At 42.7% G+C, this 13784-nt stretch overlaps 1 protein-coding gene across 5 annotated transcripts in view; it reads right to left on the bottom strand.

Moving 5' to 3' along the window:
- topaz1 (testis and ovary specific PAZ domain containing 1) overlaps positions 1–11805 on the bottom strand; it is a 31762-nt gene extending 19957 nt beyond the window's left edge. For 2 of the 5 annotated variants that reach the window (XR_002874125.1, XM_023959890.1), the window contains exons 1-6: positions 11425–11804; positions 5372–7508; positions 5250–5299; positions 5065–5165; positions 1442–1488; positions 1266–1374 (exon numbers count right to left, since the gene is read on the bottom strand). Coding sequence is in view for 4 of the 5 variants with exons in the window: in XM_023959890.1 (XP_023815658.1) it covers positions 1266–1374; positions 1442–1488; positions 5065–5165; positions 5250–5299; positions 5372–7508; positions 11425–11683 (2703 nt within the window). In the remaining variant the exon portion in view is untranslated. Of the gene's footprint in view, positions 1–1265; positions 1375–1441; positions 1489–5064; positions 5166–5249; positions 5300–5371; positions 7509–11106; positions 11392–11424 lie in introns of those variants that run through there. The other 3 variants (XM_023959894.1, XM_023959891.1, XM_023959893.1) reach the window with 3 other exon arrangements.
- Between the last annotated feature and the right edge of the window lie 1979 nt (positions 11806–13784).

The raw sequence follows: 13784 nt of genomic DNA, 5'->3' as shown, positions 1-13784 counted from the left end.
ATTTTCCAGACAGTAATTGCATTAATATTGTATAACATTATATATATCATTATTCCAGACAGTTTGGTCCGCTTCAGTCTTTGGTTCGGTTCTGAGTGCCGAGTGTAGACAAACCAAACCAGACAAAGGTGGGAAAGTGCACGATAAAAAAAGATCTTTGAGTCAGGTCAGCGTTTCACACCATCACATAAAAATTCTGACTGAAGCAACTCGAGAAAATAAAAGCTTCAATTCAAAATACAAAAAGTAACTTCTATAAGGAAAAGTTGTTCTTTTTAATATAAATACTTAAAACCTTAAACTTAACATAAGTTTAAGTGTAAAATATCTACTGTACCCAAAATAATAAAGAACTGATAATTATCAACGTTATATACAGAAATAATTTATTAAAAACTACATTTTTATGTTTTATTTTACATAATTTGAATAAAGATCACTTATTTTTCACTTTTCCATCTACAATTTGATGTGGTCCAGAAACAAAACTACTGATATAATCTGAAGCATGGTGTAACTTTCAAAAGTAATGAATTACAAAATTGTTGAAAAGTTGAACCTAAAGCTGTTTTTAGTCTCAGATATACTTTAAAGGGCTTAAACAGTGCTGTTCTGAAGCCTCTTAGAGTAAACGATATCCATGGAGATGATAATGTATTACCTTTGTAATAACCTTTGGCACACAAAAGAATAAATTATTAATGAAACATGAGTTGAAAAGTGAGACGACTTGATCTCTGAGGCTCCACCTGTCGCTCCGTGTGAGCCTCAGCAGTGTCTGCCATGGTCCCACGAAAACAAACATCTAAACTTTTGAAAAGACGAGTGTGCATATTTTTCATATAAAAGTTTTTGCTGATCACCGGCTCCCTGGAGAAAGTTTGTGTTTGTCTGGGGGCGGCGCTGGCAGTGCAGACTCTTCCTGGAAGGGGCTGTTCCTCACTTTTTGACCTCACAATGTGAGAATCCGCTCCTTTCAGTGGATTGAGAGGGGCTGGTGCTCAGAGAGCTCAGTTTTGGAGGAATACTCAGAAATGTGTGAACAAATCAAAATAGCACTTTACAATCAAAAGCTCGAAATTTTGATTTTGCGTGGTATTGGCCCTTTAAGAAAAATCTCATGTATTTAAATAATTATTTTCATTTTTTAGCATCAAGTTTAAACCTGGTCTACGTGTTTATAGTTTTCTACAAAATTAAAAAACAGAATGAATGTCAAATGTTTGTTCTAATAATGCTAAATCCTCCCTCTACGAAACACTTACAGAATTGGACTTCTGGCGCCAGAAGTTGGCCGCGCCGGCAGCGTTTCTAGCCCATGGATGCTGGGCGGGGATGCTGAGAGAAGAGCCGACCGTCTGGATGGGCTGCATCCTGTCAGACACAAGAGAACCTTTTTACACCAAACTGTCCCAACACGGACCGCCGGCTGCAGCCATACCTTTTAAAGACGCCGTCTGCATGGTTGTTGTTGACATCAAACTGAACCTGTTAAAAAAAAAAAAAAAACTATCAAACTTTTCTGTTTTTATTCTTAAAAATGATGCAACTCAGGTCTTGAGGGACCAAAGTACGGAGTGAACCTTTAAAGGTTTTTTCTGTAAAAATGAATTCAACATCAACAAAGGAGGAAACTTTAGGTTTCAGGGTCCATCCTGTGCCAGGACAGGCTTCTAAACAGGGATGTCTGAATCAGGTTTATTTGGGCTCGATTCAATTCAGAGTCATTTGATTTTGAGTATCTGCTGATGCAGCGTCCTGATCTGATCCTTTTTTTTTTTTAAAAACACATTTTAAAAATACAAACACCTTAATGAACAGATCCAGGTTTTCGGCTGTTTCATTTTATTCACCTTATCTTTTTACACTTAAACAAAACACTGCTGTGAAGTAGCTGGAACAATCAAGTAAGAATAGTTCAACCATCAACTAGTAAAAATGATTAACTAGTAAAAATAAAATGATAAGCATGCAAGACATTTTGGCATCTTCAGAACTATTGAAAATTCTGATCAGATGCGATTCATGTCTCCATTAAAAATTCTTCAAAATTAACAACTTTCTTTTTAAATAGTTGCTGTAGCATGAATATGATGATGAGTCTTCATGACTAGCTCATATCAATAGAATCATTTATTTCTGCTGTCTTTCAGATGTTAGACATTTTTATTAAATCCTTTTTCCCCCAGAGCTTGCACTTTGTAGATGTTAATAAAAAAAAAAGTTCTGTGAATATCACTGTAATTCATCTTTTGACGTATAACGCTCATAATAATGAGAATAAAATAAACGTGATCCATGATCAGGTTGCAGGATCTGGTTAGATTTGAGTCTGAAGTACGTGATGGGGCTGATTCCCGACCATGTGATCATATTGAGATGTCCCTACTTGTCAGAACAAGGCAACCTGGACAGACTGCTGGCAGTGGTTTACTTAAGAGAAGCAGTAGAGGAAAGTTGCCCCGCGGCCTGAGAGGAACTTCTTGGAAATTATTGGATGGCAAAAGTCTGTACAGCTGCAACGGAGACTGACGAGTCAGAAACCGCACTACTGTTGTTGGCCTTTTGGCATGTCTCTTCAAGGGTCGCCACAGCCAACCAGCGATCGCTGATTCGCACAGGTGGTTTGACAGAGGTGTATTTTTTGTTAATGAGTGTATCGCGATTCATATATAGTTATCATTTTATCACCCAGCCCTAGTTCTCAGTGGTCTTAACTACGAATATGTTTTAGCCAAAATAAAAAATAAATAAAAAAAATGTTGTTTTATTAGGACAGTTTCTGCAGGGCGGCAGTAGTAGAGTTGTGGGCAGGACTGTTGATGCAGAAGTAAACCTCAGCTGATTTATCAAATCATTCCTTTGGCATATCCCATATCAAGGGGTCGCCACAGAGAATCAGCTTTCACCAATCCACACTCCGTTTGGCTGATCTTTACGCTCTATTTTATCCGGGTTGGGGACAGGCACAGGGAGACCCAGTCCTGTGTGGATACAGAGGTAGACAGTAGCGTGAAGGGTCTTGTCCACTGGAAGAAGCTCATCATGCCCCCTGGGAAACAAACCGATTTCCCATAAACCATTTGTACACGCAGCCAATTGAGCCAACCGGCCGCTACACAGAATACAGTGGTGGACAAAATTGTTGGTACCCCTCAGTTAAAGAAAGAAAGTCCACAATGCTCACTGAAATGACTTGAAACGTTCAAAAGTAACAATAAATTAAAATTTATTGAAAATTAAATAATCAAAATCCGCCATTACTTTTGAGTTGTTGATCAACAGAATTATTTCAAAAAACAAACCAATGAAATAGGGCTGGACAAAAATGATGGTACCTCCATAAAAGACTGAGAACTAATTTCCCAGGGGGTCATGATGAACTCAGGTATGTCATTAATTGACATCACAGCTGTTTTCAAACCCATAATCAGTCAGTCTGCCTTTTTAAAGGGAGACAAATAGTCACGTTGCTGTTTGGTGAAAAGGTGTGTACCACACTGAACATGGACAACAGAAGGCCAAGGAGAGAATTGTCCCAGGACATTAAAAAACAAAATTATAGACAAACATCGTAAAGGTAAAGGCTATAAAACCATCTCTAAGCAGCTTGAAGTTCCTGTGACGACAGTGGCACATATTATTCAGAAGTATAAGACCCACGGGACAGTAGCCAACCTCCCTGGACGTGGCCGGAAGAGGAGAATTGATGACAAAATGAGGAGACAGATAGTTGGAACTGTATCCAAAGAGCCCAGAACAACCTCGAAAGACATTAAAGGTGAACTCCTAGATCAAGGTACATCAGATCGCATCATTCGTCGTTGTTTGATCCAGAGTGGACTTCATTAGAGATGACCAAGGAGGACACCACTGTTGAAAGGAAATCATAAAAAAGCCAGACTGGACTTGCAAAAATGCATGTTGACAAGCCACAAAGCTTCTGGGAAAATGTCTTTTGGACAGATGAGACAAAACTGGAGCTTTTTGGTAAGGCACATCAGCTCTATGTTCGTAGACTCAAAAATGAAGCATACAAGGAAAAGAACACTGACCCTACTGTGAAACATGGAGGAGGCTCAGTTCTGTTTTGGGGCTGCTCTGCTGCATCTGGCACAGGGTGTCTTGAAGTTGTGCAAGGTCAAATGAAGTCTCAAGATTATCAAAGCATTCTGGATAGAAATGTGCTGCCTAGTGTCAGAAAGCTTGGTCTCAGTCGCAGGTCATGGGTCTTCCAACAGGACAACGATCCAAAACACACAGCCAAAAACCCCCAAGAATGGTTAAGAGAAAAGCGTTGGACTATTCTGAAGTGGCCTTCTATGAGCCCAGATCTGAATCCCATTGAACATCTGTGGAAGGAGCTGAAACATGCCGTTTGGAGAAGACACCCGTCAAACCGGAGACAACTGGAGAAGTTTGCTCATGAGGAGTGGGCCAAAATACCTGTGGACAGGTGCAGAAGGCACATTGACAAATACAGAAACCGTTTCATTGCAGTGATTGCCTCAAAAGGTTGTGGAACAAACTATTAAGTTATGGGTACCATCATTTTTGTCCAGCCCTATTTCATTACTTTGTTTTTTTAAATAATTCTCTTAGTCAACAACTCAAAAGTAATGGCTGATTTTGATTATTTAATTTTCCATAAGTTTTTATTTATTGTTACTTTTGAACGTTTCAAGTCATTTCAGTGAGCATTGTGGACTTTCTTTCTTTAACTGAGGGGTACCAACAATTTTGTCCACCACTGTATATCCCATAATTTCCTTGAGCTATTCACTGGGCCTCTGTTTTGATGAGTTACTTATGATGAGAGTTTGTCTTAAATGACAAAGAGGGAAAATCTCAGGTGTTTGACCATCATGGAGCTGTTGGTTCTCAGCTTTTAGCTCAGAGTGAACATTTATGCAAACAAAGGCGGTCTACTAATGTTTCATTTTCTGAAGCTGCAGGCACATTAGGAGTCACGTCTGATGACTTGCTGATAATTCCTAAAAGCGCTTCCAGGAAACATGCTCTTTGTCCTGCAGATGTGCCCCCCCCCCCCCCCCATCACATTACCACACGTCTGCTGTGCTCGTCTGTAGTGGGGCACGCATTCTGTGTGCTGGGTGGGGTGGTGCTGCTGCAGCGAGGTCTCCACGGTCTGCTGTCACCCTCTGCTGTAAACACAAACAAGAAGGCAAACATTAGCCTTTAGGCTGAAAGGTGAAAAATATTTGATAAAAGGCAAGAATTCATGTCACCTGCTGTGTCCTGACCTTCGAAGCACAAATCCCTCCTCACAGGAGTCAGGCTGAAACACAGAAGACCCCTTTAGGACTTCACGGCTCCTGTGGGACAGCAGGTTACATCACACGACACTTACCTTTGAACTGCTTTACCTGGGGCTCCGCCCACTTCAAACGGCAGCCTCGCGGCAGCTGGGGCAGTCTTTTTGGGGGCCTCGGAAGCCCGCACGGGACCCAGCCTCAGCAGACTTAGTTGGGGGGAATCCACAAACAGGTCAGGGTCATCCTGGTTCACGTCCACCAGCAGGATGTCGTGTTCATAGGCCGTGATCTCGTCCAGAGTGGGCGGATCCTCCTCACCAACGCAAGGCGGAGCCTTGGTCTGAACAGGTGATAGGGCTGGGCTCTTCGTTTTAGAGTGCGAGGCATCTTCCTTCGTAGCTCCCACAGCCTGCCCATCTTCATCACATTCATCCTCCTTACCATCACGCTCATCTTCAACGTTCCAGAGGGAAGTCCTGGCTTTTCCTGGAGTACTGTTGCCGCTGGAATGTCCTTCAGTTTGGTTTTGCAGCCTGTGACATTCAGGAGATGACTGCTTGTCCTCCGCTTGCTCCTCTTCATCAGAACTGCTTGAGCTTTGACGCTCACAGCTCTTCCTCCACGCAGGTCTACATGGCGATGCAACAGGAGAGAGCAGCGTTGGCAGGATGTACTGATTTGTGTCCGCTTTTATGCAGCCCGCCTTCAGGAAGCTACACAGAGAGGAGCTATTTAGGTGGACTGCGTTTCCATTTAAAGCCGGTTTTCCTGCAGGACAATTGTTGATCTGGTCTTTGTCTTGAGGAAACAGAAGAGAAGATTCACCAGAATGAGATGAGTCCAGGTTTTCTGAAGTGAAGGAAGACGGAGAACCCCAGGTGCTCAGATGGGACGGTTCACAACGGAACATGGATGTATCATCTGCTTTCAGCCCATCCTCAGCTTTTTCAGACAGATATGTCGAAAATGGCAGGAATAAAGGAGATGTAAGGCAGTTAGGATCACCGTGGGTGGATGCGTCTGAAGGTGGAGAAAAAGCAAGGGTGGAGCTGGTCATGCAGGTGCTGTCTGTTTCCAGCCCATTAGCCAGGGAGGAAGGTGTTCGATCCTCATCATCGTCGTCAGTGGGATTTGAATGCAAGTGAAGGCTGTTGGTTAAACCTTCAGACAGTACAGCCGCGTTCCCATCACCACCCTCCTGTTTGCTCAAAGGTGTTTCTGGAAGTGCGGCACTGCTGGAGGAACCCACCTGATTTGTGACCTCGGTTACAGAGTCAGTCACTGAGAAATTGACGCCCTTCGATGAAGAAGAGGCCAAAGGTCCATGTGAACTCAGGTGACCCTTACCGAAAGGCCAGACGATGTTGGTGCGAGCGCATGAATATGGTGCCTTCCTGAAGTACACATTCACTCTCTGGCAGGTGAAAGACTCCGGGATATCGTTGTGGTTTTTCTCACAGATGGGTTCTGATGGGATTTGTGCTCCATATAATTCTGTCTGGTGTCCATTCTCCTTACAAAGCTTCAAAGCAGCGTTGCTTCCCTTTGCAGCTGGGTGTCTGGAGCGGATGAACCCAGAGATTTCCCCAAGGTTGATTCTTTTGTGGGCCTGTGAATCCGTCTGGTCAGAAACGGGGCCAGCCCCTTCTGAACATGTGTCCGTGGAGCGGTTTCCAACGCTGTCATGCTTTGAAGAGGAGGCAACAGCAGAGGTGGAGACTTGGTTTCTCAACCTGCTGTGGAGGAGCGCTGTGGCCTCTCTGAGCGGCATCTGCCTATTGCCAACTTCTTCATTCAGAACCTGGCGGATGTTCTTCCCGTCCAGAACTGCACTGCAAGTCTGTTCTTCAGGTTTATTATGAAACACACAACCAGGCCAACACTGAAGTCCCGATTGCTTGAAGCAACGCATAGCTTTGTTCTTGAGATCTTTAGGTAAAATGACGCCACATCCACGTCTACAGGCGCTACAATTTTTAGCAAAGTCGCAAAGAACAACCTTGGGATTTGTCCGCAATTGTCTCTCCTCAGATCTCTTTGCAGTTGTCTTTTTGCTCTTGGCCTTACCCTGAACCGGGTCAGAGCTTGGACGTTTCAGTCCCCGTTTAGAACCATTTTTCTGTGGACGGAGGGAGAACTTGGACTCCTGGCAGACAGAGTCAAAGCAGCCATTGGATCTTCTCATAGAACCTTCCAAACCTGCAGGTCCAGGAGAGTTTGTCCTATTATTGTCTAAAAATAGAGACAGAAAGACTGAAGTTTAATGCTTGATATGAATTTACCAAAGTGCATACTTGGTTTCCACGGGAACATATGAATGTTTTGTGCAACCTTAATATCTGAAACAAAGCGTCACTCCTGTCATGTTTGAGTTGAGAGAATCCAATAAATGCACATATTGTTTCCAAAATGTGTCAGTCTGCTGAATATAAAATCATTCAACTGGAATCCCTACAACCAGACCAATGTTGTCTAACAAAGCAAAGCAAGCTTCTGTTGTTTTTGAAGAATATCAGCAGATATAAAAAGTTCATCATAACCAGGTTGATATCCAGATTTGTGCATTAAACTAAAATCTTGGTGTTTTGCAAATAAGTAAAAATATTAACAGTCAAAAATTTGGTAAAAAGTCTCAAAATGTTCGTTGGTCTATAAATCTATGAACATTTTACAAATACTGAAGTTTTCAATTAACAACAAACAACATTATTTATCTAGTATGATTCTGACTTTACAGCAGAGAAAAAAAACACACTTATCTTTTGATTTAAAAGCATTCCCAATGGTTGTTTAATTATGCTTATGCAATTTTTAGCAAAAATAAATAAGAAACCTGTTATTTCCTGGGACAGTTTCTGCAATACACCAGCTGTCATTAGAAATATACTTCTGGTTTTTGGGCGGGACTGTTGGCACGGAGCAACCCCACCCATACTGGTCATCAATCTGTTTACACTTTCTCCTGCTAGCTTACAGCCCCTCACACCCCAACCTTACATTAACGGAGCAACATAAATGGCGAGCGATATTGGAGCTATCCAACCGTCTGAGCCAGATTCCAGCTCGGATGAGGAAAACAAAGAGGTACGTGGATCTGTCTCTAAGCGGATTCATCAGAATGGAGCGGAGCGGGAGCTTGCTCAAGCAGAGCGCTAACTGCTCATTACCGCCGATCAGCCAATCACACGGCAGTAACTCAACGCATTTAGGCACGTATACATGGTCAAGACGATCTGTTGCAGTTCAAACCGAGCATTAGAATGGAGAAGAAAGGTGACTGAAGTGACTCTAAATGTAGCATGCTTGATGGTGCCAGACAGGCTGGTCAGAGTATTTCAGAAACTGCTGATCCACGGGATTTTCACCCACAACCATCTGTAGGGTTAACAGAAAATGGTCTGGAAAAGAAAAAAAACACCCAGTGAGCAGCAGGTCTATGGACAGAAATGCCCTGTTGATGCCAGAGATCGGGGGAGAAAGGCCAGACTGGTTCTAGCTGATGGAAAGACAACAGGAACTCAAAGAACCACTGGATACAACTGAAGTCTGTAGAAGAACATCTCTGAACGAACAGCACTTCCAATCTTGAGGCAGATGGGCTACAGCAGCAGAAAACCACACCGAGTACCACTCCTGTCAGATAAGAACAGGAAAGTGAGGCTACAACGCCCACAGACTAACTTAAACTGGACAACAGGTTGGAAAACAACATGAAAGCATGGATGCATCCTGCCTTGTATTAACAGTTCAGGCTGCTGCTGGAGGTGTAATCGTGTGGGGGATATTTTCTTGGCACAATTTGGACCTCTTAGTACCAGTTGAGCATGGTTGCAACGCCACAGCCTACCTGAATATTGTTGCTGAACATGTCCATCCCTTTATGACCAAGTGTACCATCTTCTGATGCTGGAATCATCTCAGACTGGTTTCTTGAACATGACAACGAGTTCACTGAACTCAAATGACTTCCACAATTATCAGATCTTAACCCAAAAGATCACTTTTGGGATGTGGTGGAAAGGAAGATTAGGATCACGTATGCGCAGCAGACAAATCTGCAGCAACTCAGTGATGATGTCAACATGGACCAAACTCTCTGAGGAAAGTTTCCAGCATCTTGTTGAATCTATGCCACCATGGATTAACAGAGTTCTGAAGGCAAAAGGGGTCCGACCCGGTCCTAGCAAGGTGGAACTTCATAAAGTGACCTGTGAGGATATATGCCCTCCATAATCAGAAAATGCAATAAGAACATGTTAAAAAGATCAAAAATCACCATTTTCACCAGACTGGGTCTTTAACCAAAATCTAGTTGGTTCCCAAATAAGCAAGAATGGCAAATGGCGTATTCCGATAAAGCACTTTTCTACAATCTCTGAAGGCCCAAAGCGCTTTACAGTCCTATTCACCGATTAACACACTGATGGCAGCTCAGGTGCCATACACTGGCACCAACCTATAACCCCCACGAGTAACGTGGGGTTCAGCACCTGGATGCTTCAGCACACAGGCGGTCGGGGGTGGGGGGGTTTGGGGCTCTTTCAATCAGAGGTTCTCTGCTTAACCTTTGCCACACGACCACCCCAGCATTGCAAAATATCCCAAATTTTGGTGAAGGATATTTTTTCCAGTCTCTACAAAAAAAGTTCCTTACTTTATAAAATCCATAATATCTGTGAACATTCACAGGAACTGAACGTCATTAATCTGGTCTGATTTTGACTTGACAGGCGTGAGGATAAAAACAAAGGCAGATCACATAAACATGATGGGTTTTTTTAATAGCAAGATTTTACTAACCGGTTAGTATATCAAGTGAACATCTGGCTAACATTCCGTTTTTGACTAATGAGTTGTGCTGAGCGCTTCACCGAGCTTCTCAGAGGGAAGCATCTGGGAATGCCATGAAAGCTGAGACCCCCCACTCCCATTCCTCAATGGTGCTTCCAAAACTTTATATTTAAAGTATATTTATTTAAAAGGAAAGCTGATTGAACTGTGAACAGCCTTTGACTTGAAATAATAAACTGAATAAAGGATTGTTCGCTGCCTGATTCTTTAGCAGCTTTGAACCCTTTTAGGTATCAAAGCACTCACCTCAAGGATTTCCTTTTTGTTGTTGTTGCTTGAATTTCGTTAAATTTTTAGAATATTTAACAACAGAGAAACCCCAAAATCATTAAGAAAATGTGCCATTTCACTTATAAAAAGTCAACATTAGCGAAACACCAAGGAGATCAAATAAGACCTTCCAAACTTTATAATTAAGCAGCACCTTTAAATTCATTATTTTAGTAAGTCAACAGTACTGTAGAAGCAGTTAAGCGGCAGGTTTCGCAGCAAATAGGAGACAAATAAAATATTAGTATAATATAAAATATTAGTATAATATAAAATATTAGTAAAATATTAGTATAATGTAAAATATTAGTAAAATATTTCACCAAGTTCAATTTCTTAAAGCTGAATTTTAGCATCTGTGTTTTAGTATGAAGACTTTAAACCGATTTGTATCCTTCATTTGGTGCTAAAGAAAAACCTTCAGGGCTGATCGGGTTTGCCTTTATAAATGAAGCTATACTTTTTTGAAATGCACTTCAGAAATGTTTCTTAAAATGTTAACACAAACTGTGAGAGCGATTTGTTTAACAAGATCCAGTATGCTAGTGTTAGCTTAGCATCCTGCAGGCGGGCGAAAACTAAGGAAACATCAATAGTGATATAAAAGTGTCGATTGGGAGAAATATTTGGTATAATTGAGGAAAATGTTTTTTCTTACAACCAAAGAAACCAAAAATTAGCAGATATTTAGCCGCAAGGTGCATCTTACTTGCTGGCGGTGGGTGTGGCAGCGGCCTCAGCGCTGCTGAGGCGGGCGGAAAGACTCCACGCGCGGACTTCGCCGTCCTCGCGCTCGGTGTCTCTCTGCCTCCCGCACAACCAACGCTTCTACAGTTTAAGAGGTCGCACCGTTTCGCAGACTTTCTCAGGGGTGGCAGTGCAGCGAGAATAACTTTGGTCCGGCGGGACATGTTTGGTGGTTTTCGGGTTCGCCTGTGGGCGGAACTCGGGCGTGTGCCTAAAAATCGGCGCAAAGTGCGGTAAACGGCCTCCTCAGGGCCGTTCGGGTCGGCCTCCACATGCATACCTACGCGCTTCTCCTGCTTTCCGCCGGGAGCCGCAATGGACGAGGCTCTCCCGTTTTCTGCGCCCTTCTTGTATGATAAAACATCCCGAGGGGATTTGTTACATCCCGAGTCTTCCAGCACGGACTTGTCTTCCTCCTTGGAGTCGGCCCTCGGCTGCTGGACTTTTCTCCGCCTCGGAGCTATTTTGACCCCAATGACGTCCTTCAGGGCGACTCGGTTGAGTTTGACTCTGCTGGAAGATTGGAGCATGTCGCCCATAGAGAAGTCAGCATTTCACATACACTTTACACTCTGTGGCTGTGAAGGGAGCCTGGGAATAAAGTGTTTAGTCGGACAGGTGAGGACTTCCGGTCCACTGTGCTCATGTTTGATAATGAGCCAGTCAGCTTTACGCATGCGTAACGAGCCCCCTGCCTGATTCGTTAGTCTCATTTGAAATTTCATAAAAATGTTTTTAATAAATTTAAATCCACATTGATTTCACAAAGTTTCATTAATAAAATATTGTATTATTATTTAGGAACATAATCAATAAATAAATCATTATTTTTCATGGTTATTGATTTAATTTTGAATAGAGCAACTTTTTATTAACATGACTGAAATAATCATAGTTTTGTTATCATAATAAGACTAATACCTTTTTTTAATCTACAGTGTTATTTTTCACAATTTAGTCACTAACTCTTCTTCAGTGGCTCTGGTTATTATTTTTGTTTTACATTTTCACATATTTCAAATAGAAATCCGTTGATGAAATGTGTTCTAGAAAGACACCGCTCCAAAAACATATGGAGAACCACCTGAATATCACGCATTTAACTCTAGTGAGAACTTTAAACACATTGTGTGTTATAGAAATGAAACGATTCAGTATAAAAAAATTAAAAAGGTGTTAATTCCACCACAACCAAGAAAATGCAGGGTTTTTTTAATTTGTGAAAAGATGTTTGAAAAATATATGATCTGTTTAAGTTTTATTCAAAACAGAACAGTGCTTATTCAGTTACTTTAGAAAAGGTTTCTAATCCAGATGTTTCATCGTCTCCATCACAGCAGGAGCATCAGGAACCAGAGCGGCCTGAGGTTTGCGGCGTGAGTGGTGGCGATGAGACCCTGGTGTTGGGAAGTAGCCGGTCCCTTGACTGTGGCGGCCTGATTCACAACACCAGCTGTCCCTCCGCACCGAGTCAGCAGATGGCGCTCTAATGGAGGCAGACCCAGAGAGGTGGTCCCACAGACTTGGCTCTGTCTCAGTGTCTTCGCTGCATCTGTGGACAGACAAACGTGCAAAAATGAGAGAGACAAACGCACGAACGAATGCAGGAACTTCCTCTGGGCCTTTTCTCCTGCAGATCTTGATGTTTCTGCTCGACCACCATACACCTGCCAGGCATTAGACCACCACTCAGAAGCTCTTGCTGCTCCTGCTCTCCACCACTGCCAGAAAAAAAACCCGTCTCTATGCAAATGTGATAATCAAAGCGGGGCACCGATGACTGCGTGTGTACGTACAGTGAAGAGGGATTTAAGCCTTTACTTAGCATACCAAATGAGTTGGGATTAGAAGCAGATAAAGAGCAGAGTGAGAGGTCACTCAGAATTTGGCTTCTGTGGAGCTCTTAAAATCTTCCTGACTGCTCTCCCAGTGAGTGATAAACGTATGTGGCGGCGATGGCGAGCAGCGGAATTATACCCGTGATGAGGAGATTTGAAGCACACCAGGAGGCACCTGCGTTTGCACGTCATGCAGTCGTTTCAAAGCACCGGGTTTGAGTTTGTTTTTTTTTACCTTCAACTATTTGACCCCCTATGGATGCAAATATGCATCAAACCACTTCGGTTGTTAATTTAGCGTCTACTTGAAAGCAAAAACATGGATAACATTTTTTTTCATAGCTGAAAACAAATGTAGGCGTCAGAGGAATAATCTACATTTATCTCAGTTTGAAGTGAAGGTTTGCCGGGGCTTTAATGCGGGTGTGAGACAGAGAAGATTCAGAAGATCTGCAGGGAAGCGGCTCTGCCTTTTGCCAGATGTTGAGAGGAGCACGACTTCTTCATTTGCACATTTCCAGCGCACTATAGAGGAAGCAGAGCGTAAAGTGTGCGTTTGCGCGCTCTCTCTTTGTGTTGGGCCTGCCAGGCGCTGGAGGTGCACAGCAGGCGTTTTCCTCCTCTGTCCACGGAGAAACGTCTCTGGAGAAAATCTATGCATTTTGTTGGGATGAATAATTCTGAAGCATCCTCCTTCTGAAGGGGATTCCAGCTTTTTAAATTAGAGTTTTAAAGAGCCTCTTTGCTCACCAGACATTTCCCTTTGTCTGGGAATTCTAGCCGATTCCATATGAAACCACTG

The sequence above is a fragment of the Oryzias latipes genome, chromosome 11 (assembly GCF_002234675.1).
Source record: "Oryzias latipes chromosome 11, ASM223467v1".
In the NCBI taxonomy this organism is placed as follows: domain Eukaryota; kingdom Metazoa; phylum Chordata; class Actinopteri; order Beloniformes; family Adrianichthyidae; genus Oryzias; species Oryzias latipes.
This window is presented reverse-complemented; position numbering and strand designations above follow the sequence as displayed.